At 39.1% G+C, this 26,043-nt stretch overlaps 1 protein-coding gene across 2 annotated transcripts in view; it reads right to left on the reverse strand.

Annotated features, from left to right (window-relative positions):
• Window positions 1-25,584, reverse strand: part of LOC118803727 — a 67,892-nt gene extending 42,308 nt beyond the window's left edge. Inside the window, exons 1-5 of one of the 2 annotated variants that reach the window (XM_036564216.1) lie at window positions 11,922-12,006; window positions 10,938-10,997; window positions 5,867-6,217; window positions 3,193-3,549; window positions 2,783-2,872 (exon numbers count right to left, since the gene is read on the reverse strand). In XM_036564216.1, coding sequence (XP_036420109.1) covers window positions 2,783-2,872; window positions 3,193-3,549; window positions 5,867-6,217; window positions 10,938-10,997; window positions 11,922-11,934 — 871 coding nt within the window. In that variant the 5' untranslated portion in view covers window positions 11,935-12,006. Of the gene's footprint in view, window positions 1-2,782; window positions 2,873-3,192; window positions 3,550-5,866; window positions 6,218-10,937; window positions 10,998-11,921; window positions 12,007-25,499 lie in introns of those variants that run through there. The other variant, XM_036564217.1, reaches the window with a different exon arrangement.
• Window positions 25,585-26,043: the final 459 nt, after the last annotated feature.

Below are 26,043 nucleotides of genomic sequence, written 5' to 3' on the forward strand. Positions count from 1 at the left end.
TCTAATGACTTTGGTCAGTGATTTGTAATTTAAATAAATGCCACTAATATTGGCCAGCAATACCTATTTTTTTTAGAAAAAGGTGCATTTTAATACTTAGTAGATATTTAATCAGCTTGTGTATGAACCAGCAGGGTGCAACCAGCTCCTGCATTTGGATTTTAACTGATTAGCTTGCTGCTGAAAGCTATGAGTTATGCCTATTAAGATCTATTTGTGCAAAGTCATGAAGTGGGGCAGGGGACTCTGTCATGAGATCAGTTTAGATAGGGTCATCAGATGACTGTTTTTTTTTAAAAAATCTATGGCCTATAAAATGTATACAAAAGTTTAGGAGCTCCTGGTCAAATTACACATTTTGTTGATTTTTAATTGAAAATAAATGTAATGCTTCTCAGTTTTCAGTCCAACTCTAACCACCTTACAAACTCTCAGGATTCTTGTCTGTCATGTGACTTAGCCAGCCAACCCATTAACCAGCAGATCACAGTCACCAGAATACTAATTGTTTTCACCTGTTTGCCCCTGTATATATCTGATCCGGATGCCCCCTAGACGCCTCCCAGTGGGGGTGTACTAAGCACGGCCTATAGGGACAAGACCCCAGGGTCGTCGTAAGACCCGCTGGAGGGATTATATCTCCAAGTTGGCCTGGGAGTGGCTTGGGGTCCCCGGGAATGAGCTGGAGGAAGTTGCGGGGGACAGGGTTGTCTGGGATTCTCTGCTCTCTTAACTGCTACCGCAACCCTATCTGGACTAAGCGGTTAATGATGATGATGACGGTCATGATGATTGCCCCTGTATATATACCTGTCTTTTTGAATCTTTCATTGCAAAGTATTGCCTATATTTTCCAGTGCATACCAAGACTTTATCTGTAGTTTCTGTCTCCTGTTATCACCCTGTTTTGTCTATTGTTATTGATTCATGGATTTTCCCTTTTGGCTAAGGTTACCGGTTTGTTTGCTATTTGGTTTAGACTCTGGCCTGTTTACTCTTTACTCTTTTTGCCTGATCCTATTTACCGTGTTTGGCTCTTCTTGTTTTTGGCCTGGTCTGGTATTAACCTTATTCTTTTGGATCATACTCCTTTTAATAAACCTTATGGTTTATTTTACATCTGAATGTCTGGTTTGTCAACCCAGCGTTACAATAAATTAAAATCCCCTCTGCATGAAAAAAGATAAATATGATATACTCCTGCAAATTTAATATTCAATTAATATTTATTTGCAGCATTTATTATGTTATATAAATAAAACTTATTAAGACCTTAAATGTTTAACAAGACCTCCTTTGACTGATATCATAGCCTCTAAACCTTTTTTTGCCAGACTTTCCATTCTTGATTTAGGTTTCATTGTAGAAATATGTAGTACAGAAATATGTACAGGTCATCTTGCATGCACATCATGTTTAAGATCTATCAGATTTCCAGTAATATTCAAATCAGAGGACAATGAAGGCCAGCTCAAGGTTGATTTTAAAGTATAATTTTGTAATCTCCATCCTATTTTCTTAGATTTTTCACTGACTGTAGGACATTAGCTTCCAGAGACAAAAAAAAGATTGTAAGACCAAACCAAGCACTTCCAAAAAGTGTTGTGACTTTTGTGATGAGATCTCAGTTAAGGTTACCTTCAGATGACTACACTAGACTTGGTTTAAGACCAAATATGTCAAATTAGTGCTGAAACTGTACAAAAAATAATAGTAGTGGCTTGACTGAAAGGGTGTCCACCAAGCATTGTCACTGTATGCATACTACTGTACCAAAAATAGTCTCTGGCAGTATGCAGCAGTATTTAGCAAAGTAGCTACCAAAAAATTCTGCTATTGAAAGCACACTATTCAGTTACCTCATACAAGAACATGATTCTCTGTGTTATTCAGCTTCGAAAGTAGAATAATTGATTTGTTTTAAACTAATGTATTATCACAGTGTACTGAGACCTCTGCATATAAATGAACCATTTAGTAGCAGTACTGCAATGTTCATTGCTAGCATATCAGGGCTGAAGGAAAACTGGTTTCACTGGTCATACACTGGCATTCTGGATTCTTCAAAGGTGAACTGAGGTGCAGAAAAATTAATTATAAATGTTTATCGCACTGTGATAAAAAAAAAAGCAGTGTAAAAAGTGATATGGTCATCCTTCTCCATCTTCTCCACAAGTGGCCAAGTATATGTGTGCAGTACAGATCAGAAGGCTTGATCCCAACAGTGAGAGGGTCTGGCAGCTGTTGTACTGTGGGGGGGGGGGCATTTTGTTGATATGGTTTGTCCCACTTTGACCCTTACACGGAATGGTCACTGTAAATCAATTCAAATTTATTCTGACCAATCACCTTTATCTATAATGAAACGTTTCTATGTTGATGAGAGTCGTCTCTTCTAAGACAACAGTGCCGCATACTTGTTTAAAAATAATGTTAACCACATGTTATGGCCACTGCAGTCACCAGATCTCAACCCATTTGTTGTTTTATAAAGAGTTCTCCACCACCATCACTCAAAGGCCAGCTGAGGCAAAATCCTTTGCAAGAAAGGTGTTCCATCCTTCAAGTACAGGTCCAGAGACTTGTAGAATCAATGCACTTTGAAGCTGTTCTGGGAGCTCATAGTGACCTAACATCTTACTAAGACACTGTTTTAACTTCACTGTGTGACTTGTCTATAGTCGCCCAGAAGTCATGAAACACGTACACATTATCTTTCCTGTGCATGCAAGATGATCCAGTGTTCTTTTTAAAAATTAAATGTTATTAACATAAAAATTACCTTTCAAGATGTAAGCTGTTAAGGCACCTAATATAACAGCAAAAACAAAAAAGCAGATGACAGCAATCTTCCAGGCGTGAAAACCTTGTTCTGAAATACAAACCAAATAAAAAATTACAGCAGACCAAACATCACGTTAACTTAATTTGCCCTCCTGCGATATATTAAGATTAATAACATAATCATGAAATGACTTTGGGCTGTCACCATTAACTGTGATATGACACTGTGACAATGTCTTACATACTGAATGCTTCCCACATTAAGGTAATTTAAAATTTTGCTTGTAAGGAGTTGAAATACTCTAATGGTAGTCACTATATATAAGTACTATGAAGATGATTTAATACATCTGATGCAAAATAGTTAATTCATAAGTAATTATAGATTATAACTGTGTATGCTCATACCTTTAACTTCAACATAAAGAGGTATATCATCAAACGAGGACCTGTACCGAATTAAGCATTTGTAAACTCCCTCATCCGAAGGCTGCACTGCTGAGAGTTTCAGTGAGGTGTTTCCTTTCTGCAGCTCTGCCTTAAATATAGCTGTCCTCCCTCTGTAAGTCACCATCTGATCATCATTTCTGTCTCCATGATCTTCATAGAGATGCACTAGATTGTCAGTTTCAATCAGATCTGTTCTGATCCACTCCACCATCATGTCCTCAGCACTGATGCTGGGTTTGAGAGAACAGGGCAGAACCAGATCTTCACCAGCTTCAGCAACAAGAGGAGCAGCTGGGCCAACTACTTTTAAATGTACTAAAAAAAAAGAAAAACTGTAAGTCAAGAAAGTAATTAATTTTGCATAGTTTTTCCCCATTATTTTTAGAAAGAAAAACAACTATTGCACACCATCTTTCCTGATTCATGAAGACCACCTGCTGCAAACAGCAAGAGTACCAATTTTAAAGAATGCTCTAATTCTTTGTTAACTAATCTCTGTCTGCTATCTGTATCATAAGGTCAGTTTCCATATACAGGACAGATACTGATTATAACAGAAGTGAATGTGAAGCTAGTGCAGTTACTGAATTCTGTTAGTAAACATTTCAACAAAACAAGTGTTTCTGTAAATCAACCTAAAAATTTGCACAATTCATTATTTTTGAGATGAGACTAGTATTCCAGAGGGACAGAATTGTGGTTTATAAAAAGTCTACACACCCCTGTTAAAATGACAGGTTTTGACCATTGAATGTGGAAATAAATCTGTACAATCCCATTGAAAAACAAACTGAACTCATTTAGAGGGGGGAAATAAAAATAAAGAACTAAAATAATGTGGTTGCTTAAATATGCACACCCTTAAACTAATACGTTGTTGTAGTACTCTTTGACTTTATGACAGCATTTAGTCTTTTTGGGTAGGAGTCTATCAGCATGAGCAATCTTTGCCCACTCTTCCTTGCAAAAGCACTTCAAATCAGTCAGATTGCGAGGGCACCTCCTGTGTACAGCCCTCTTCAGGTCTACCCATAGATTTCCAATGGGATTCAGGTCTGGGCTCTGGCTGGGCCATTCCAAAACTTTGACCTTCTTCTGGTGAAGCCATTGTTTTGTTGATTTGGAGGTATGCTTTGGGTCATTGTCGTGCTGAAAGGTGAAACTCCTCTTCATCTTCAGCTTTTTGGCAGAGGCCTGATGGTTTTGTGCCAAAATTGACTGGTATTTGGAACATAATTCGCACCACCTTGACTAAAGCCCCAATTCCAGTTGCATAAACATAATGCGACCTCCACCACGCTTCACTGTGGGCATGGTGTTCTTTTGTTGATGCACAGTGTTGGCTTTGTGCCAAACATACCTTTTGGAATTATGGCAAAAAGTTCAACAACCTTGGTCTCATCAGACCGTAACACGTTTTCTCACATACTTTTGGCAGACTTGATGTACATTTTGGCAAAACGCAGCCAGGCTTGGAAGTTTTTCTTTGTGAGAAAAGGCTTCCATCCTGCCACCCGACCCGACAGCCCAGACATATGAAGAATATGGGAGATTGTCACATGCACTACACAACCAGTACTTGCCAGAAATTCCTGCAGCTCCTTTAATGTTGCTGTAGGCCTCTTGGCAGCCTCCCAGACCAATTGTCTTCTTGTCTTTTCATCAATTTTTGAGGGACGTCCAGTTCTTGGTAATGTCGCTTATGTGCCAAATTGAATCCACTTCTTTTTTTTTTGATTTTTACACAAATTTCTCCCCAATTTAGTCGTTTCCAATTCCAGCCGCTAATTAAGACTCCTGCAATCACATGATAGTACCAACACTAGGAGGGTGAAGCCTAACACAGGCTTCCACCGAGACCTGTGAAACCAGCCACCGCATCTTTTTGAACTGCTGCTCACACGTCATTGCTGAATGCACTCGGAGGAAAGCGCCAACCGCCAGATCTGTTACGTCAGCTAGCAGACGCCTGCACTGACTAGCATAGCGTTGAGTGATGGGGGGAGAAAGGGGGCCATCCTACCCACCCAGAGAGAGCGAGGTCAAATGGTGCTCTCTTGGACTCCCGGCCACAGATGGCTGCAGCATCACCAGGGATCGAACTTGCGGTGTCCTGATGATAGGGAGTGATGATAGCCACTCAGGAGCCCAAATTTAATCCACCTCTTGATGACCATCTTCACTGTGTTCCATGGTATATCTAATTTTGTACCCTCCTCCTGACTGATACCTTTCAACAGTCAGATCCCTTTAATGTGTTGTAAGCTCTTTACGGACCACGGCTTTTGCTGTAAAATGCAACTAAGAAAATGTCAGGTAAGCCTGACAATGTCAATGTAATGTCAGATTCATCTTGGTCTGATTTTTTTATATGACATAAACCTGGCATTTTAACAAGGGTGTGTAGAATTTATTATGTCTACCATAGTTGTGTGCAAATTAATTAAACAACCAGCCTGATTGTTCATAGATAACAGAAAATAAAACAAAAAATGTTGACCCTTTTTCTCTTTCCTGTTGTATACAAATAAAAAAGCCACATTGCCCTAAATTTACCTAATCGTAAAGAAAATTAATGATACTAGATAACTCTTTTTGTTTACTGAAGTATTAAGAATGCCATTGCCCTTACCTTTAACCTGAACAAGATTAACAGTGATGTCATCATACCAGGACGCTGATTTTACTAAACACTTGTAAACTCCCTCATCAGAAGTCTGGACCACTGAGAGTTTCAGTGAAGTGTTTCCTTTCTGCAGTTCTTCTTTAAATAGAGCTGTTCTTCCTCTATAAGACTTAATCTGGTCATAATATCTGTCTGCATGATCTTCATAGAGATGTACTAGACTGTCAGTATCAGGTCTGGTCCACTCCACCACCATATCCTCAGCACTGATGTTGGGTTGGAGAGAACAGGGCAGAACCAGATCTTCACCAGCTTCAGCAACAAGAGGAGCAGCTGGGCCAACTACCTTAACGTTTTCTGCAATGAGCAAACAAATTCATATAATAAAATAATTCTGCACTTACATGTTTATATCAATAACACAGGACATCACAGTTGGTCCTGTCACACTTGCATTTGCTGGGTAATTTTCCTGAAAATTACATTTTCAATAGTATTCACAGTGTTGAGGGCGTTGGTGACTTCCAGGGTAAATAATTTTGTGCGCAAAATTTAATGTCGAGTTCAAATTCAATTCATTTTTTACACATTTGTATTTGCATTCTCAATTAATTGGGCTACTTCTATTGCAGTAGCATGTTAAGACCACTAGAGCCAAGTCACATCAAGTCTGAGTCAAGATCAAGACATCTAGTATTCAAGATAGTTATGTATGTCATAAATTATATATAATATATAGTATATATTTGGGGTGTAACAATTCTGAAAGATCGAACACATGGATATCCAGCTTTCATTATGTTACTAATGTAACAAAACTCATTTTTCTTTTCACAATTACCACCATGGCACAAAATTATTATTCTATTAAAACTTAGGACTAACTGTTTATTTTGTAAATATTACACAGTACACTTATTTTGTCATCTTCCAACTGCATGCCACATGAATATTTTGGTTCAATCATGATCGCATGATCACATCTGTGGTAAAAGTTTGGTCAGTTTAATTAACTCAAGATGGATAATAACCCTGAGACTGCAGACAAATGATGACTGTTCTCACTTTCAGTGTATAAAATGCATAGGCAGTATGGTAAAATGTATGAAGCAGTTATGGCTACTGTCATCATCACAAGGAGCTTTTTCAGGAATTAAATATATATTTTAGCATTTTGTAGGCCTATATAGAAAACATTTTAAAACATAGCTGTAAACATATATAAACAAGGCAGTGACACTGTTTAGCCTTACAGTGCATAGAAATGTGCTTGTAGTTCTGATGTAAGTAGCAATTAGTATTTGATGGCCATAATCACAATATATGCTCAGAATGTCCCTCCCCAATATACTGATATAAACTATTTGTACCCACTTGGGAGATTTGTATGTATATGCTCCCCACTACTTTTCTAATGCTATAAAACTGTGTGTTATTCTCCAAGAAATGTGTTGATGTTTCAATGCAGTTTTGCTATAAAAAAAAATGTTTTTTGTATTTAATTTTTCATCTGTTCCTTAACTTCCAATCAGCAGAGGAGAGGGAATGAGGTGAAGGGGGGAACAGCTGTGAGTAAGACAGGGGTGAGAGATGATTCATAAGCTTTGTATGTAATTTTATAACATGAAACACAATGTAGTTTTATTACTGTCTTTTCAGTTGTTTTAGGTTTTCAAACTGAGAATCTTAATAAGCCACCAACAAGGCAGAACAGGTAGAAACAAGAAAAACTTAAACTCAAAGAAGTTAATTTGTCTCACTCCGAGAACTGTTAGTTAGCCATGTGGGCCAATCAATTCAGACAAAGCCAGTCCACCCACAGAGTTTAGATGGAGTTTATACAGCGGACTCAGGACTGTTCTGAAAGCTGACATTCACCTAGACCATCACCCAGATAGTTGTCTGAGCTACCACGAACGCTCAGATCTCAGATTAGTTTAAGGCCAATCTGATTACCAGTGCCATGTCAGGGCCACAAGGAAAAAAAAAGAGAGAACAAAAGAGGTACCCAATTTTATTTCCCCCCTTCTTTCATCCTCTGATTTTCTGGCTAAATATTCAACAGTATAAGTGTGTGGACCCACAGGATCTCAGAGTGGAATATAAGTGGAATATATTTATAAAAGTTTTAATTAGCTTTGTATTTTTTTTTCTATAAGGGAACATGGTGATGTAGAGGAAGCCTAATTTAACTAAATTCGGTGACTTGGGAGTATGTTATAATCATCTATACATTATATTGAACTTCTATTGAACAAGTAAATAATTTTCATTTAAAGCAATACAATTTTTTTGTTTGTTTGTTTGTTTGTTTGTTTTTTTCCAAATTTTAAAGTGCTACAAGTTTCAGAGTGGGTACTTATTATTTTCATATGCCAGTTTCACAAGACATTAGTTGGCAGTGTACTTCAGCAAAGTCTTTATAACGTCTCTGACTTTCACGAAAAGGTAATGTTGATGTTAATACATCACTTTGCACTGGAACTGTAAATGCAGAAATAGCTAAAATGCACTTAGCTAAAAAGTGGCAGTAGTTAGTAGTAGTATGAAGTGAAAACAAACATTTCGGTGAAAATTTGTGAGTGCTAATCAATAAGAAGTCAATAACATTAGCTATCATAGCTAAGTTAGCTGGAAAGCTAATTAGCTTTATGTTATACATGTTAGAAATCCAACGAGTCTCTGAAAAAGTGGTAATCATTGTAGTGGTGCATGTGTAACGTAGATGGTAGTAGTGTTTATTTATTACATGTTTGTATAATACTCTGCGTAGCTGTATTCGCTTATGATAAATAGCATTATCAGTGTTTGATTAAAGTACAGTGTTTGTTGTTTTGTTTTTTTTTGTCACATTCAGCTTTCATTCACAGTGAGTTACCATGAACAAGAGGAACAGAAAGGATCTAGGAGATGACTGGATGGCAGGGGAGAGGAAAAGAGATGACTGGACATTAAACTTTAGGACTGGAGGAGAGAGGGAGAAAATGAGAGGAGAGCTAAGCAGAGCAGGTGTCTCTGCTGCCCACCCAAGTGTACTTGTAAGTAAATAAAACAATTTCCTAAACTTTGGTCACAATATCTGGACTTGTTGTCATAAACAGTGCATAGTTTTCTGTTTATATGATTTTGGTTATGGTTTTACTTTATTAATCCTTTGGCTCTGCCATTAGAATACCTTATTAGCCATTTTTTTTTACCATCTGATGTCTAAATCAGCAATTATAGAATGGAAATCGATTTTAAAGTGTAGCTGAGGCATGTTCAAGGCCATAATAAAATACACAATACACAAATCTGACCGAGCACATCAATTATATTTTGCAATAATGTGAAGATTTTGCCACGTTAAGGACAGCAATTCATTCAAGGTCATATAATGCTGATTTTGCTCTGCTTCATGTTGTGGTGAAAGACAATGACTCTCATGACTTATTTGTTCAGAATGTGACCAGAAAAAGATAAAACAATACATAAAGTCAGGTCCATAAGTATTTGGACAGTGACACAATTTTGCGATTTTGCCTCTGTACACCACCACAATCGATTTGAAATGAAGCAGTCAAAATATTACTGTAGTGTTGACTATGAGCTTTAATCCAAGGGGTTTAGCAAAAATATTGCATTAACTCTTTAGATATTACAACCATTTTTTGCATAGTCCCTCCATTTTCACAGGCTCAAAAGTAATTGGACAAGCAATATAATTATAAATACAAGGTTTATTTTTACAATCTTTGCAGTCAGTTACTGTCTGACTTCTGAAACCCACAGATGTCACCAAATGCTGAGTTCCCTCCCTTGAGATGCTTTGCCAGGTCTTTAATGCAGTCACCTTCAGTTGCTTCCTTCTTGTGGGTCTTTTGCCTTCATTTTGTTCTTCAGTAAGTGAAAAGCATGCTCAGTTGGGTTGAGGTCAGGTGACTGACACCATTTTAAACATTCCATTTCTTTGCCTTCTGAAGCTCTTAGATTTCTTTCACAGTGTGTTTTGGGTCATTATCCATCTGTACTGTGAAGCACCATCCTCTCAGTTTTGCAATAATTGACTGAATCTGAGCAAAAGGTATCTATACACTTCAGACCCAGTTCCATTGGCAGCCATACATGCCAATGCCATAACACTACCTCCACCAGTTTTCACAAATGATGTGGTAAGCTTCAGATCATGAGCCCTTCCTTTATCATCATTCTGGAACAAGTTCATCTTGGTTTCATCTGTCCAAAAAATCTTTAACTGAGCAGGCTTTTTAGATGTTTTCTAGCCTTTCAGTTCGAGTGTTACCAATGGTTTGCATCATGAGGTAAACTTTCTGTATTTATATACACGAAGGCGTCTCTTGATTGTAGACTTTGACAATAACACACCAACCTCCTCTAGAATGTCCCTGACTTGACTAGATGTTGTGAAGTTGTCTTCCATGGTCTTCCAGGCCTTCTGATGTTGCTGAGCTTGCCAGTGCATTCCTTCTTTATGAGATTGTACCAAATTGTTGAATAGGCGACTCTTTAAGATTCTGCTATCTCTCGGTTAGGTTTCTTTTATTTTTTTTTGCGCACCTAATTGCATTATAGACCCCTTTTAAGATTTTTCACCAATGATATATGCTGTAGGGGTGGGCTTTAACCATACAAATAAGCATACAATTCTATATTAGAATTTCCACCTTTATTAAAGTAACAAAAATGTTTTCAATTATATGTCAGCTTTTATTGTTTTGCTTCTTCATATTTTCTCTTATGTGCATACACATGCATAAAATGCAGGAATCATGGATGAATTTTAAGTTATATGAAGTTATAAGAAATATAAGAAGAAATAATAATCAAAAATGCCATGATAAAATGATGAATAAAAATGATAAATTATATTGTTTATTAAAAGTCATACAGTGATTGTATCTCCATCAACCCGCCCCTCAACGCATATGGAGAAGAGTTTGCACAGTGAACTCAGCACGTTAGTAATATTTTATGAGTATTGTACATAAAATTAACTTTATCATTTCTGATTCTCTCTGTCTGTCTTCCCTATGTGTCTCTCTCTCTGACACACACAGACACACACACACACACTTACCTGACTTGGTCTCCATAAAGCCAGAGAAAATCAGTACTGCCACACAGAGAAACTTCATTCCTGGAAGACATGGTTACACAGACTTTAGCATGTTTTTCATACTTTTACTTTTATAAAGTGGACCTTCACAGTTGTTTTAAAAGGCAAACTGTACATGTAGATACTCACTTATGTTCATCAAACTCTCAAAAACACCTGCTTACACAATTATCTGACAAGCCAAACACATCTTAGAGTGTGTGCGTTGAGATTCTGCCTTGACACACACTCAACATACTCCCAGAGAGGTTCATTAAAGGCAAGTCATCAACAGCAATCCAGTTCAGACTCAGAAACTCTTTTAAACTTTCTACATGTATCTGGAAGAGCTCCGAAGAAATGATCTGAAGGAATGGACAGTATTGCTGCATCACTGAGGTTTAAGGGTTAATAAAGTCCTAATCTCAAAAGCCAGACATTTAACCTTCTTTGGAGAGTCTGGTACATTTCATATCTGAACATGTTCTTTTATAGGAAAGGGTGATTTCACTCATATGCAACAAAAACCAACCACAGAGTGTTGGTTTGTGTTTTGTGTAAGGGCAGGTTCCCTAACCTCCAGCCTATGACTGCCCCTAGTTCAGGTTCAAGTTTCAAGTTTGTCATTTGCACAGCATGTCAGGACATTAATGCATTGAAATGCTTGTGGTGAGGCTCAGGTAATCACTCTACAGCAAGGCAGCACTAGAAACATACTAAAAACAGTGCAGACAGAACAAAATTAAAATACAAAAGAAAATACTAAAACTGAAATATAATAAATATACACAAAATATACAGAGACAAGAGGGATCTATTTAAGAAAACTCTGCTTTGTACAAATATATCAAACAAGGAATAATCTGAGAACAATATATATATATATATATATATACATTTTACAGTGGCGCAGTGTTATTGTTATATGTGATATGATACACTATATTTCCAAAAGTATTCACTCACCCATCCAAATCATTGAATTCAGGTGTTCCAATCACTTCCATGGCCACAGGTGTATAAAACCATCTAGGCAAGCAGACTGCTTCTGCAAACATGTATGAAAGCATGCTTCTCAGGAGCTCAGTGAATTCCAGCATGGTACCGTGATAGGATGCCACGTGTGCAACAAGTCCAGTCGTGAAATTTCCTCACTACTAAATATTCCAAAGTCAACTGTAAGCACTATTATAACAAAGTGGAAGCAATTGGTAATGACAGCAACTCAGCCACTAAGTGGTAGGCCACGTAAAATGACAGAGCGGGGTCAGCGGATGCTGAGGTGCATAGTGCGCAGAGGTCACCAACTTTCTGCAGAGTCAATCGCTACATACCTCCAAACATCATGTGGCCTTCAGATTAGCTCAAGAACAGCGTAGAGAGCTTAATGGAATGGGTGTCCATGGCCGAGCAGCTGCATCCAAGCCTTACATCATCAAGCTCGATGCAAAGCGTCGAATGCAGTGGTGTAAAGTGCCGCCACTGGACTCTAGAGCAGTGGAGATGTGTTCTCTGGAGTGACAAATCACGCTTCTCCATCTGGCAATCTGATGGATGACTCTGGGTTTGGCGTTTGCCAGGAGAATGGTAATTGTCTGATTGCATTGTGCCAAGTGTAAAGTTTGGTGGAGGGGGATTATGGTGTGGTCTTGTTTTTCAGGAGTTGGGCACGGCCCCTTAGTTCCAGTGAAAGGAACTCTTAATGCTTCAGCAGACCAAGAGATTTTGGACAATTACATGCTCCCAACTTTGTGGGAACAGTTTGGGGATGGCCCCTTCCTGTTCCAAGATGACTGCGCACCAGTGCACAAAGCAAGGTCCATAAAGACATGGATAAGAGTTTGGTGTGGAAGAACTTGACTGGCCTGCATAGAGTCCTGACCTCGATAGAACACCTTTGGGATGAATTAGAGGGGAGACTGCGAGCCAGGCCTTCTTGTCCAACATCAGTGTCTGACCTCACAAATATGTTTCTGGAAGAATGGTCAAAAATTCCCATAAACATACTCCTAACCTTTGTGTAAAGCCTTCCCAGAAGAGTTGAAGTTGTTATAGCTGCAAAGGGTGGGCCAACATCATATTAAACCGTATGGATTAAGAATGGGATCTCACTCAATTTCATATGCGTGTGAAGGCAGACGAGCGAATACTTTTGGCAATACATTGTATAATAAATAATACTAACAAAGTGACAGTGTGAAATGGCAGTTGGGGAAGGACCAACAGTATCTCAGCTTGTTCAGAAGCCTGACAGCCTGTGGGCGGAAACTGTTCATTAACCGGGTTGTTCTAGCCTGAATGCTGCAGAATCTCCTGCCTGATGGCAGGATAGTGAATGAGCCATGTGCTGGGTGACGCTATATGATTGGATCTTTTAGGTCTTCCTGAGGCAGCGGGACTGATAGATGTACTGTAAGGCTGGTAATTTGTTGCCTGTGATAGATTCTGCCATCCTCACCACTCCCTTTAAGGCCTTATGGTCACAGGCAGTGCAGCTGCTGTAGCAGACAGTAATGCAGCCTGTGAGGATGCTCTCTATGGTGCATCTGTAGAAGTTGGTGAGGATGTCAGGAGGCTGACCAAACATCCTGAGCCTATGCAGGAAGAAGAGACACTGACGGGCAGATCTCACAATAGTGTTGATGTTGAGGGACCAGGTGAGGTCATCAGTGAGTTGTACCCCGAGGAACTTAATACTGCTGACTCTCTCCATTAATGTATAGGGGAGAGTGACCTGCACTCTACTTCTTCGTGTAGTCCATGATCATCTCCTTTGTTTTGCTGATGTTGAGACAGAGATTGCTGTCATGGCACCACTCTGACAGAGCGCTGACATCGGCTCTGTAGGCTGTTTCGTCTCCATCAGTGAGGCCTAGGATGGTAGTGTCATCAGCAAACTTGAAGATGATGTTAGATGTGTGTTTGGCTACACCGTCATGTATATGCAGGGAGTACAATAGGGGGCTGAGTACACATCTCTAGGGAGCCCCTGTGCTCAGAGTCAGTCAAATTGGTGAGGATCCATGGTGGCTGGAAGTGTTGAAGAGATGTGAGCTTTGACCAGCCGCTCAAAGCACTTCATAACTGTTCATGTCAGTGCAACGGGGGGTAGTCATTCATACAGGTGATAGCCGGTTTCTTTGGAACTGGAACAATTATGGTTTCCTTAAACCATGTGGGAATCACTGACAGTCTTAGGGAGAGGTTAAAAATGTCAGTGAAAACCTCAGCCAGCTAGCTGGCACATGCTTTAAGTACACGACTGTGGACGCCATCAGGAACAGATGCCTTGCATGGATTAACTGCCCTGAAGGATCTAACCATTCCCCTGTCTGAGTTGGTGAGATCCTTCAGGACCAGATGCCTTGCATGGATTAACTGCCCTGAAGGATCTCACCAACTCAGACAGGGGAATGGTTAGAGTGCAGCTCTCCTGATCTACTGGGAGTTTTCAGAAGGGGAGGTGTTTTGCCTCAAAATGAGCATAATGAGTTTTAAGTTCATCTGTAAGTGAGGAGGAAGAACCCCTATCACAGATCATACCTCCTTTGTAGTCAGTGATAGTGTGCAGTCCACTCCACACCCTAGACCAACAAGTAACAACGTCTGACAACAGAGCTGAGGTAGTTGGATTCCACTCTGTCCCATTCTGTCAGCCTGATGGTCCTTCATATCTGGCCTTCTTGTAGCTAGCCAATTCACCAGAGTTGTAGGCATCGGCTCAAGCTGTTAGTTTTGCTTGAACCTCAGCTTTGATTTTTCTGGTTGGGAAATGTTCTGACATTGATTTTTGGTATAATGTCATCAGTGCATTTTTTGATGTAGCTTGTGATGGAATCGGTGTATTCATTGATGTCAGTGCCAGCCACATCACAGAACATCTTCCAGTCTGTGGATTCAAAGCAGTCCTGAAGTGTGAAGATGGTCTCCTCATTCCATTGACAGACTGATCTGAGAACTGGTTTTGCCTGTTTGTCATTGTTTGTATGTGGGCAGGAGAAGACAGGAGTGTGATCAGCTTTGCCGAAGGCAGGGCAGGAGAGGGGTCTGTAACTGTCCTTGAGTGCAGTGTAGCAGTGGTCAAGTATTTGTTCTCCTCAGGTGGAAAATGTAATATGCTGATAGTATTTGGGCAGAACCTTCTTCAAGTTTGTCCTGTTAAAATCCCCAATGACAACAAAAACATCCTCAGGGTGTTCTCAAGTCCATTAATGGTATCATACAAAACATCCAATGCACTAGAGGTGCGGGAAAAATCGTTTCTTAGATGCATCGCGATGCAGATGTGAACGATTCTGAATTGATTCACAAACGTCAAAAATCGATTTTCTAAATATTTAATTTGTAATGTAATGTTGACGGAACGCAAAAGGCGGAACTTGGAAGTGGGTAAGTGCAGCGCCCAGACACTCTGTGGCGGCACATAACAAAGACACAACTGGATGAGCGAGAAATCCGACTGGCTCCCTCTGCATTAAAAGCCAGATTAGGTCAGGAGTCACAACCCAAATGATAAGAAGAGACATTTTGTCCTTTCAACAAAAATCAAACCATCTAGGGAGCCACAACATTTATGTCCAGTATGTCTCAGTATGTGATAATGTCCTAGTAGAGGCTAAACAATATAAACAAAAATGCAGATTTACTTTACTCTGCTTTAAGCTTTAGCTATAGCCGCTTTCCTCCCATCTCCACCAGAAAACTTTTCTTCAGAAGTAGATCAGTTTCTCGTAAAATGTCTCTAAACCTTCGACTGTTTTATGAGGCTGAAGTCGGTTCTTATTCTCCAGGTTCTTGTTCGAATTTTCCCGTTCCACTTTAAATTCTGACTGAGGCGCCGAATGTAAATACGGCACCATTTAAGGTGGAACGGGAGAATTCAAAAGAGAAGCGACTTCATCTTCGCAACTTTTTAGTGTTTGACAGTCTCTAGTTGCAGATTTAACTTGCCAGGAATCAACTGCGCTGTTTATAAATGCGAATAACGCATCGTTGCTATGTGACCTGAAGCCAGTTCTCAGTCGTTGCGAAACAGGGCTTTCGCACAATGCTGCACACATCCTGTCTCAAAGATATTTTACTGACACAGCGCTCCCCCCCTCCCCCGTCTCTACAATGAGACCAAAACCAAAGTTATAAAATCACTGAATTAAACGGGTGGGATAGCTGTTACATGTGCTGCATGGACATCCACTGCCATTGGATCTTATTTCACCGTAACTGTGCATTTTATCGCAGATGAGTGGCAGCAGCGTCTCATGTGCTCCAAACAATAGCAGTGAATGAGAGCCTTCCAGTTCACTTACCACATCACTTCCATTTGATTTATTAATAAAAGATATTGGAAGTAAATTCACTATGGATCATTACAAATACTTTGCTGTAAAACTACCAAGTCCTCAGACAGTATGAAAATAGAAATCCTGTATAGAAAAAAAGATGCATCGAGATGCATCGATAATCGTCTTATAATTGCATCGCAGCCCTCTGAATCGCAATCGAATCGAATCGTGAGGTGCGATTCCCACCCCTACAATGCACATGACTTATCTGCCTGAGAAAGGATATAGACCGTAGTGAGGATGGCTGAGCTGAGGTCTGTGGGCAGAAAAAAGGTCAAACTTTGACTGTTATGAGTTCACTACCTGGAGAGCAGTGACTGGCTAGAACCACTACATCTGCCCCCTCGAGAGGCAGATGTAGGGTTCTAGATGGTAGATGGAGAAGAGGGCCCGAGTGATGCCTTTGCCTTTGAACATAAATAAAAATAGAATGCAATTATATACAAATCATGAAACCCCATATTTTTTAATGAAAAAACACTACAAAGACAACATATTAAATGTTGAAACTGAGAAATTCTAATATTTTTAAATAACTGTCCATTTTTGAATTTGATGCCAGCAACACATTCCAAAAAAGTTGGGACAGGGGCATGTTTACCAGTGTGTTTCATCACCTTCTTTTAACAACACTCTGTAAGTGTTTGGGAACTGAGGAGAACATTCTTGCTTAACATAGGATTTTAGCTGCTCAACAGTTCAGGGTCACATTTGTTGTATTTTTAATTTCATAATGTGCCAAATGTTTAGCACCCGGACTTGTTTAATACGGAGCAATCCTGTTGTAATACATGCAGAATGTGTTTTGTCATTGCCTTACTGAAATAAGCAAGGCCTTCCCTGAAAAAGACGTCATCTGGATGGCAGCATATGTGGTTAAAACATGTATATATTGTTCAGCATTAATGATGACTTCACAGATGTGCACGTGACCCATGCCATGTGCACTATTCTCGAAAAATCCAATATGAATACTGGCTTTTGAACTGTGCACTGACAGCAAGCTGAGTGTGCCCAGAGGACACACTGTCCATGATTTACATAAAGAATTTTAAATTTTGATTTGTCGGACCACAGGACACTTCTCCACTTCACCTCAGTCCATCTTAAACAAACTCAGGCCCAGAGAAGGTGGCAACGTTTCTGGATCCTGTTTATATTTGGTTACTTCTTTGCATTTTTTGAGTTTTAACTTCCATTTGTGGATGCAGCGACAAACTGTGTTCACAGACAGTGGTTTTCGTAAGTGTTCCTGAGCCCATGCAGTAATTTCCTCTACAGAATCATGTCTGTTTTTAATGGAATGCCGCCTGATGGCCTGAAGATCATGGCCAGCATATACTGGTTTTCGGCCTTTTCCCTTGCATACAGAGATTTCTCTGGATTCTCTGAATCTTTTAATGTTATTATGTACCATAGATGATGAAAAGCAAAAGTTCTACTAGTTTTTTGTTGTCCCTGTCCCAACTTTTCTGGAATGTGTTGTTGGCATCAAATTCAAAATGGGCACTTATTTTTCAAAAAACAATAAAATTTTTCAGTTTCAACATTTAATATGTTGTCTTTGTACTATTTTCAATTACATATAGAGTTTAAATGATTTTGCATCATTGCATTTTGTTTTTATTTACATTTTGCACAGCGCCCCAACTTTTTTGAAAAGCAGAATGTCTAGGAAGCGGAGAGTTGAAGCACCTTTTCCTAATATCCCAGCTGCCCCTCTTGCGTTTTTTCCTGCTCTGCCGCCATTTGTTAATCATATTGAATGATCCCAAATGTGCTACGTGCTACAACACTAAGAAATAGGCCAACAAAACACAAAAAAAACGGTAGAATTTACCCGGCGCTCTCACCATTGCGGCCTTTCTACAGCACACCGGAACTAGAACTGATCTACCTAAACTACTAAACTCGAGCAGGATGTTTCAAAGTGGGAAGCTTTTACTTTTTTAGCTTTCTGTGAGTTGTGTGAGGGCATGCCAAGCTTGCCAGTAGACAAGCAATAAGGATTGTGTTATAAAATGATGCCACCTTGTAACAGAGAAAAGGGCTGGAATTCCAACAAGGCTTCTAAAGTGAAGACAAAAACCAGAAAAGCAAAACAGGTTCCCTTTAAAAGAGTGTACTGAGCTTGACTTGACTTGAGTTCCAAAGTTGAGGAGCAGAATAACAGAAAGAGTCTCTCCACATTTTCTGTATTTTACACAAGGTATGTGCAGAAGGCAAATCTAAGATCACATGTTGGAATGTAAACAGACAATACACAGGTACTCAGGTGGGCCTTATTACTTAAGCCTTTAAGAACTAGTTAAATAGCTTTAAATGAACTTTAGAAAGTAGAGTACTTTGAAAACTCTTTTTCGCTCTCTTTTTGTTTTTGTAAAGATCTGCCCTGCTGCACTCTGTACTTTGTACAAATTGTAGAGGATGTATTGTTTTTCCCCGTGTCGTTCCTTATGTTCTGTTCATACATAAAGAGAAATAATGCATTACTATATTGATAGTATTAAAACTAGAGAATTGTGTGTACATGTTTCAGGGGATCATTATATTGTTCATAGTTCAGTTCAGGTCCATTACAGAAAATGTACATTTTATCTCCATCTACATTTTATCAGACAAAATCATGACTGAGACTGAGAGAAAGAGAGAGAGAGAGAGAGAGAGAGATCTGCTTTTCCACTACAACCTGTGTACAAAAAATATATATTCCAGTTTAGTCAGCAGAGCTGCGTAATCATTTGTTTCAGTGCTGTGTGGTCAGTGGTTTGATCAGCAGTGCTGTGTGGTCAGTAGTTTGATCTGCAGTGCTTGTGTGGTCAGTAGTTTGATCTGCAGTGCTGTGTGGTCAGTAGATTGATCAGCAGTGCTGTGTAGTCAGTAGTTTAATATGCCATGCTGTGTGGTCAGTAGTTTGATCTGTAGTGCTGTGTGGTCAGTAGTTTGACCTGCAGAGCTTTGTAGTCAGTAGTTTAATATGCCATGCTGTGTAGTCAGTCATTTGATCTGTAGTGCTGTGTGATCAGTAGTTTGATCAGCAGTGCTGTGTGATCAGTAGTTTGATCAGCGATGCTGTGTGGTCAGTAGTTTGATCTGTAGTGCTGTGTAGTCAGTAGTTTAATCTGCAGTGCTGTGTGGTCAGTAGTTTGACCTGCAGTACTGTGTGGTCAGTAGTTTGATCTGTAGTGCTGTGTAGTCAGTAGTTTGATCAGCAGTGCTGTGTGGTCAGTAGTTTGATCTGTAGTGCTGTGTAGTCAGTAGTTTAATCTGCAGTGCTGTGTGGTCACTAGTTTGATCAGCGATGCTGTGTGGTCAGTAGTTTGATCTGTAGTGCTGTGTAGTCAGTAGTTTAATCTGCAGTGCTGTGTGGTCAGTGGTTTGACCTGCAGTACTGTGTGGTCAGTAGTTTGATCTGCAGTGCTGTGTGGTCAGTAGCTTGATCTGCAGTGCTGTGTGGTCATTAGTTTTATCTGCAGTGCTCTTTGGTCATTAGTTTTATCTGCAGTGCTGTATGGTCAGTAGTTTGATCAGCAGTGCTGTGTGGTCAGTAGTTTGATCTGCAGTGCTGTATGGTCAGTAGTTTGATCAGCAGTGCTGTGTGATCAGTAGTTTGATCTGCAGTGCTGTGTGGTCAGTAGTAGTAGGAGTCACTGCACTGACAGTGAGATATAATTATAGTAGTGGAGAAAACAAAATTAAGTGAACACAAATACAATAGACTTTTCAAAATTAGAATAAAAAATGTATGATAAGAGAGTGATAGAATGAGGAAGTGAAACAGAGAGAGAGAGAGAGAGAGAGAGAGAGAGTGTGTGTGTGTGTGTGTGAGAGAGTGAGTGAGAAAGAGAGACAGAGAGAGAGGGAGGGAGAGAGAGAGAGAGAGGTCGGTGTGGATGTTGTTGTTGTTAGAAGTGATTCACATTCTTTGGCTCCAGTTCAGGTTCTAAGTAAAAGATGTAACCTGTTTAAATATTTTGTGTTCCAAGAAACATGTGTGTGTGTGTGTGTGTAAGTGAGTGAGAGAGAGAGAGAGAGAGTGTGTGTGTGTGTGTGTGTGTGTGTGTTTGCGTGTGTAAGTGAGTGAGAGAGAGAAAAAGAGAGAGAGAGATACTTTCCTTGTGGTTACAGGCTTCATTGGTATCAGTCTTGTTGGACAGCATTTCAATCTGAAAGAACCTTTAGCTGCAGTAAAAGTTGTAAATGTGCTGCAGTGATTCTGTCCATCAAGTTCTCCAAATGCTAATGATTCAGTGAACAGAATTATGGGATTGCTCATTCTAAAAAGGACACAAATTGTGTAGATTTTAATATTTCTTTGTCAGTTGAAAGCACTGCATGTCTAAACTACTGCAGCATTACTGAAAACCACCTGCTGCAGTGACCTCTGACTGTCTCTTTAAAGGGGTCAACAATGTTTTCTGGTCAGTAGTTTCAGCTCTACTTGTGCTGATGCAAACCACAGTTATTCTACAAAGAGTCATTTTAAAATATGTTAAAGTTTATATTTCCCTACCACCATCACAGAAGATCTCTAACAACTCACATGTGCAGTCTTCTTATTAAAGCTTACACAGACTCGGCACTGAACATTCAACAACCGTACAAAGAGCAAAGAAACACAGTGTGAAACATTACATAACTGAAAAAAACAACACAGGAATCCATCGATCAGAAGTGTAAAATATCTCTCTAACCAGTTTGAGAGTCTGTTTCACACTGAAGGTCAAATGCACAAGCAGTAAAAGCAGAAATAATAAAGTTTGATCTGTAGTTTCTCACAGTCGACCAGTTTATTATATCACACTCCTGAACACACACTCAGCTTCTCTACTGGAGTTTAGACTGAATGATAAACTAGCTGTAATTTCCTTTTCCTCAGAAAGAGAAAACCAGTTGGAGCACATTCAGGCACATTAGAGTGTATCTGATATCAAATCTTAACAAGACTGGGCAAGCAGAGTTTTGATGGTCTTCCACTGGCTGCACTGGAATTTCCACTGTCAGCCAGTGTCTGTTATACTGGATATATTTATATGTATGATTTTATGTACTGGGTGCCAAATGAACATTCAGTCCATCTGCCTGCAGCGTCTGGTGGAGGACAAAATTTTACAAGTCAAGGTTTGTTGGTATACAATTAACGTACTACTGTTACTACAACAACAACATAGTGACATCTATCAGCATTTAGATCATTTTTATTTGGACACATCCTTCATACAAATGTCTGCAGTTATGTCAAGCAACATTTTCTCTTGAAAAGGTAAAAGGAAGAAAAACAACTCCCTGCTAACATACATGCTAATAGTGCTAGCTTTAAAGCTTCTGCGCAAACCTAAGTTATATTGGTGAATTAACTTAAAAAACAGTAGTTCTTGCTGGTATGGTGTAGTGGGTAATACAATCATGTGGCACAAAAATGCTCGCAGAATAAGTCGGGGCTCTTGAAGGCTCAGGAGACATAATAGTGATTGAGTTGGAGAAACAGCCTTAGACAAAAAGGAGACATGAAGTAATTCTGGCCCAGATAAAATGGTACTACTCTATGACTTTTAAGACTACACTTACAAAAGGTTTATTAATATGCAGTTATAACACATACATAAAAAAGGCAACAATGACCCGTTGCTTGCCAAGTAATGTACTTCGTCATCAGCCAGTATGAAACCTGTCAGATTCATCACATTCATATTCTTCAGATATTATAACTTAAAACTCATTGTTACCATTTTTGTATGTTACTTGTGTTTAAACTGCATATTGATTAATATTAATATTATATATTTTTATGGTGTTTATGACCTAATTTATAATAATAAACTTGTTTAAACAATTCATAAACTCTTTCAAGGGTTATTATATCTTATTGTAATATGTTACTGATGAAATTTTAACAGTTATTCACAGCATCAAAATTGAGAAAACTTTTAGTCTTTGATGACAAATGATTGAGTTCATATTGAGATTTCTGTCTTTACACAAGTCAGTCATGTGAGATTATTGGGCTCATTTGCTCGAAGAAACATTTGAACAGCAGGAGAGACTTAAGTAAAAGGCTCCTATGTCTTTCCATCTGATCTCACTGATGTCTAAAAGATCCTACAGAGATATTAAGGAGTTCTCTTTATTTATTTTTCAATGAGTTTCAACCAATAGCACAAGAGTCATGATGTTCAGGAATTATGGGGTCAATCTATCCAGTCTGAAGCCTCTTTAACATTAAAAAACACCACTGTTGACAGATTAATAAAGCCTTCTGCAGTAATGGCTCCTGAGAACTCTCAGTCAACAAATGCAATAAATTTGCAGCTTTTTCACAAGAGAAAATCACAAATATCAGACCTCACTGCTAAAAATTGTGCTACTCCACAGGTAACTGCATAAAAATAATTTAGCTACAGTGTCTAAACTTAGAGTGAATGTCTAATTTTCTCAAACATGTCTTTAACTGCCTGGAAAAGGATCTTCTGGAATTGAAGTAAATGGCTCTAAAATCTATATCTCAGACATCATGCCACATATTCATAATCATTTCATACAATAACCTTCTGTGAGGGAGCTTTTAGAGGCATTTGACGTTTCTAGTTCCTGTCACCATCACTGTGAACAATTCTCTAACTCATCATCTAAGTCCTCCTGGGTCACGGGGTGCTGGAGCCCATCCCAGCACACAATGGGTGGAAGGCAGAAAACACCCTGGACAAGTCACCAGTCCATCACAGGGAGACAACTGTGAACTCTGATTTAGTAAATTCAGAGAGAACAGAGCATTTCACATCAAACCACTCAATAACTTTGTTCACATCTTTAGCAATTTATTTGAATTCATTTTTAACAATACAAAGCCATTTTAAAGCCTCCTGTTCATATGCACAGTTACTGAAAACATAGTACTTAATCAGTTTAATGTTTCCTTAACCTTAAATAGCTGCTTTAACAACAGTCATGTTTCCAGCCATGTTACAGCACTGAGATTGCTCTAGTAAAGGTTCTAAAATCATTCACCACAGTATGGATTCAGGCAAAACATCTCTTTTGGACTTTACTGCTGCCTTTAATAGGGTTTAAGACTGGGTAGAACTTACCAAAGTAGTGTACCAAAGTGTATCTTAGAGACAGGGATTTTGTAGCACTTGGCAGTTAAGAATGAAAATGAGTCCTCTTTACATGTGGAGTACCACAAGGATCAGTACTTGCATTCCTCCTGTTCAACCCTTACATGCTTCTACTATAGTGAATGCAATAAGACAACAATCCAATCTTCCCAGATTAGCATTCTGAAATATAGCATTTATGTCTGTAGGGTTACAAGTGCAGTAAAATGAATAATATACAGACATTTTAGTGCAGTAGCCTAGCGTTAGCTACATTTTCAGCTCTTCAGAGTACAATAAACACACCAGCAAATCACTGTTGTCGGAAGAAAACCTTGTATCTCCAAAATGGTAACTTTATAGCAGAAGGAAAAAACCCACTTTACTTTTAATGTAAGTCTATGGAACCAGACTTTTTCCAAGTCATTTTGAGCCATTTCTTTTGGTCCATTCATCATGAACACACAATATATTGGACCATGGGTACTTTCAAATTATGTCAAAAAAACTAAAAAATGACAAAACTGGAGATACGAGGTTTTATTCTGACAGCAGCAAAATATTGGTTTGAAATATCAGTCAAATCTACACTGATGCTGATCATTTTTAAAGCAATTGAGTGGGGGACAGCGTACAAGTCCTGAACACCGCCAAAGGACACGAGCAACGGCGGGAGCAGGACGTCAGCCCGAGAGAGGGGATGACGACAATGACAGCAAGGAGAGGCTCGAAAGCGGGAAGTGAGTCCCAAACTCCACTGCCTGGGCCCCGCCCCCTGTTCCACAGCGAGGCCGATGAGGAGGCGGAACATCAACCTCTCATTCCCTCTCAAATCAGTTAAGTACAAATCATTTTCAGTTATGTTTTACATGTAAAATTATTTTATTTCTGTTCTTTATGGAAAGAAGTATTAAACTCATTACAAGCATGATAAATAATGTTTAAAGATTTGTTTATTTTTATTTATATGAGCTCTCACCCTGACGCATTTATGAGGCTGAATTTTGTCTTTTTCTGAGCTTCTTATTTGAATTTTCCAGTCCACCTTAAATGCTGCTGCAGAAACAATATTCCTCCTGTAGATGGCTCTGTTCAGACGGCACAAGTCAGCTTTTAGCACTAATCTGTGTGATCGTGTAAAACAGCACAGAATTGGCTTCTTAAAATCATTTGCCCTAAAAATATTATGAACTGTTTGGGTGTTATTGTTTTGATAAATGGACAAACAGGTTTACTTTTATACACTGATCTGTCTAAAAACATTTTCATGATAACAATGCTATCATCTGTCTGAATTATTATAAGCCGAACAAAACTCTGTTTAACATAAAAGAGCAAAATATGGTATTTAGGTGTTTAGAGAGAATAAGGCCTTTTTATACAATGCAATCATGATCATTTTAAAAGTGAAGATCAGTTTGTGTCCGTCTGAAACAAAGTTATATTATATTAGGAAGATCTATTCTTTCATGTTATGGTGAGATTTTAGTGGCCCAACATGTTTTAATCCTTAATATTTCTAGTGCAAAAGGTCTTAAGAAAGAAATTGTGTGCCATTTTACAAGATTACACAGATTAAAGACTAAAGCTGACTCATCAGTGCCACCTACAGGCGAAATATCGTCTCTGCAGCAGGTTTTAAGGTGGGCCTGAAAACGGAAATTTCAATTAAGAAGCGCCGAATAAGAAGAACTTCAGAACTTCAGCTAAACCCCTGTTTTACCTGACTGGACTAATAAAAGACTCAGAAACTTGAACTCACATGTGACGCTTGTTGACTTTTGGTAACTGTTTATAAACTCTCATATTTCACTAAAACCACATGCCAGACGATATATTTTAACACTAAGGCTGTCAGAAGAGACCAAAGTACAGAAAAGAACCAGTGTTTTTGAATCCTGACTGAACCTGACTTACAGTGTTTCTGTAAACATGTTCACAGAAAAGTGTACGGGCTGAGTAGTTTCAGTGTCGCCATCTTAGACCAGGTGAAAACTTTACTCCACCGAGTTTAATAAAGAATCAACAGACACAAACACACAGCTTTTCTACTTTAAACTACCAGATAATCTTCAACAGACCAGTTCAGTACTAATCTTAAAGCATACCGTCTGAAATCCTCCACATCTGTGATCTTCTCTGTTTCTCTAACGGCTCTTCATCTTCAACTTACTTTCAGTTTGTCTCCTTTCACCTCAGCTCTTCCTGTTTCTCTGATTGGTGGATATAAACCACCTCACCTGTGTCTCCTGACTCATCACACAGTGCATGTCGCCCTCTAGTGTAAGAAGTGTGAACTCCCAGAAACGTCACTCACACAGAGACCTTCACCACCCTGATCCAGATAATCCAGCTGATCAGCTCAGCAGGACACATTTACTGTAGCTGAAGATGTAAACAGGGCTCCGTCCACTACAGTCTGACCAGGAAGGGCATCTGGAGCTCATCATCACAGCAGCTCAAAGTCCTCATTGGTGGAACAAGTTACCGCCCTGCATTCGTCCTGCAGGATCTCCACCTTTAGAGAAGCTGTTTAAACTGAGCTCTTCTGAGACACTGAGTCATTGTAACTGTTCCACTCATGATCTTCCTCCCTGCTCACCGTCTCATTCTGCACCATCATGGTTTGGACTGTGTCTCTTCTCACTGGGT

Source organism: Colossoma macropomum, unplaced genomic scaffold (genome assembly GCF_904425465.1).
Source record: "Colossoma macropomum unplaced genomic scaffold, Colossoma_macropomum, whole genome shotgun sequence".
Taxonomy (NCBI): Eukaryota; Metazoa; Chordata; class Actinopteri; order Characiformes; family Serrasalmidae; genus Colossoma; species Colossoma macropomum.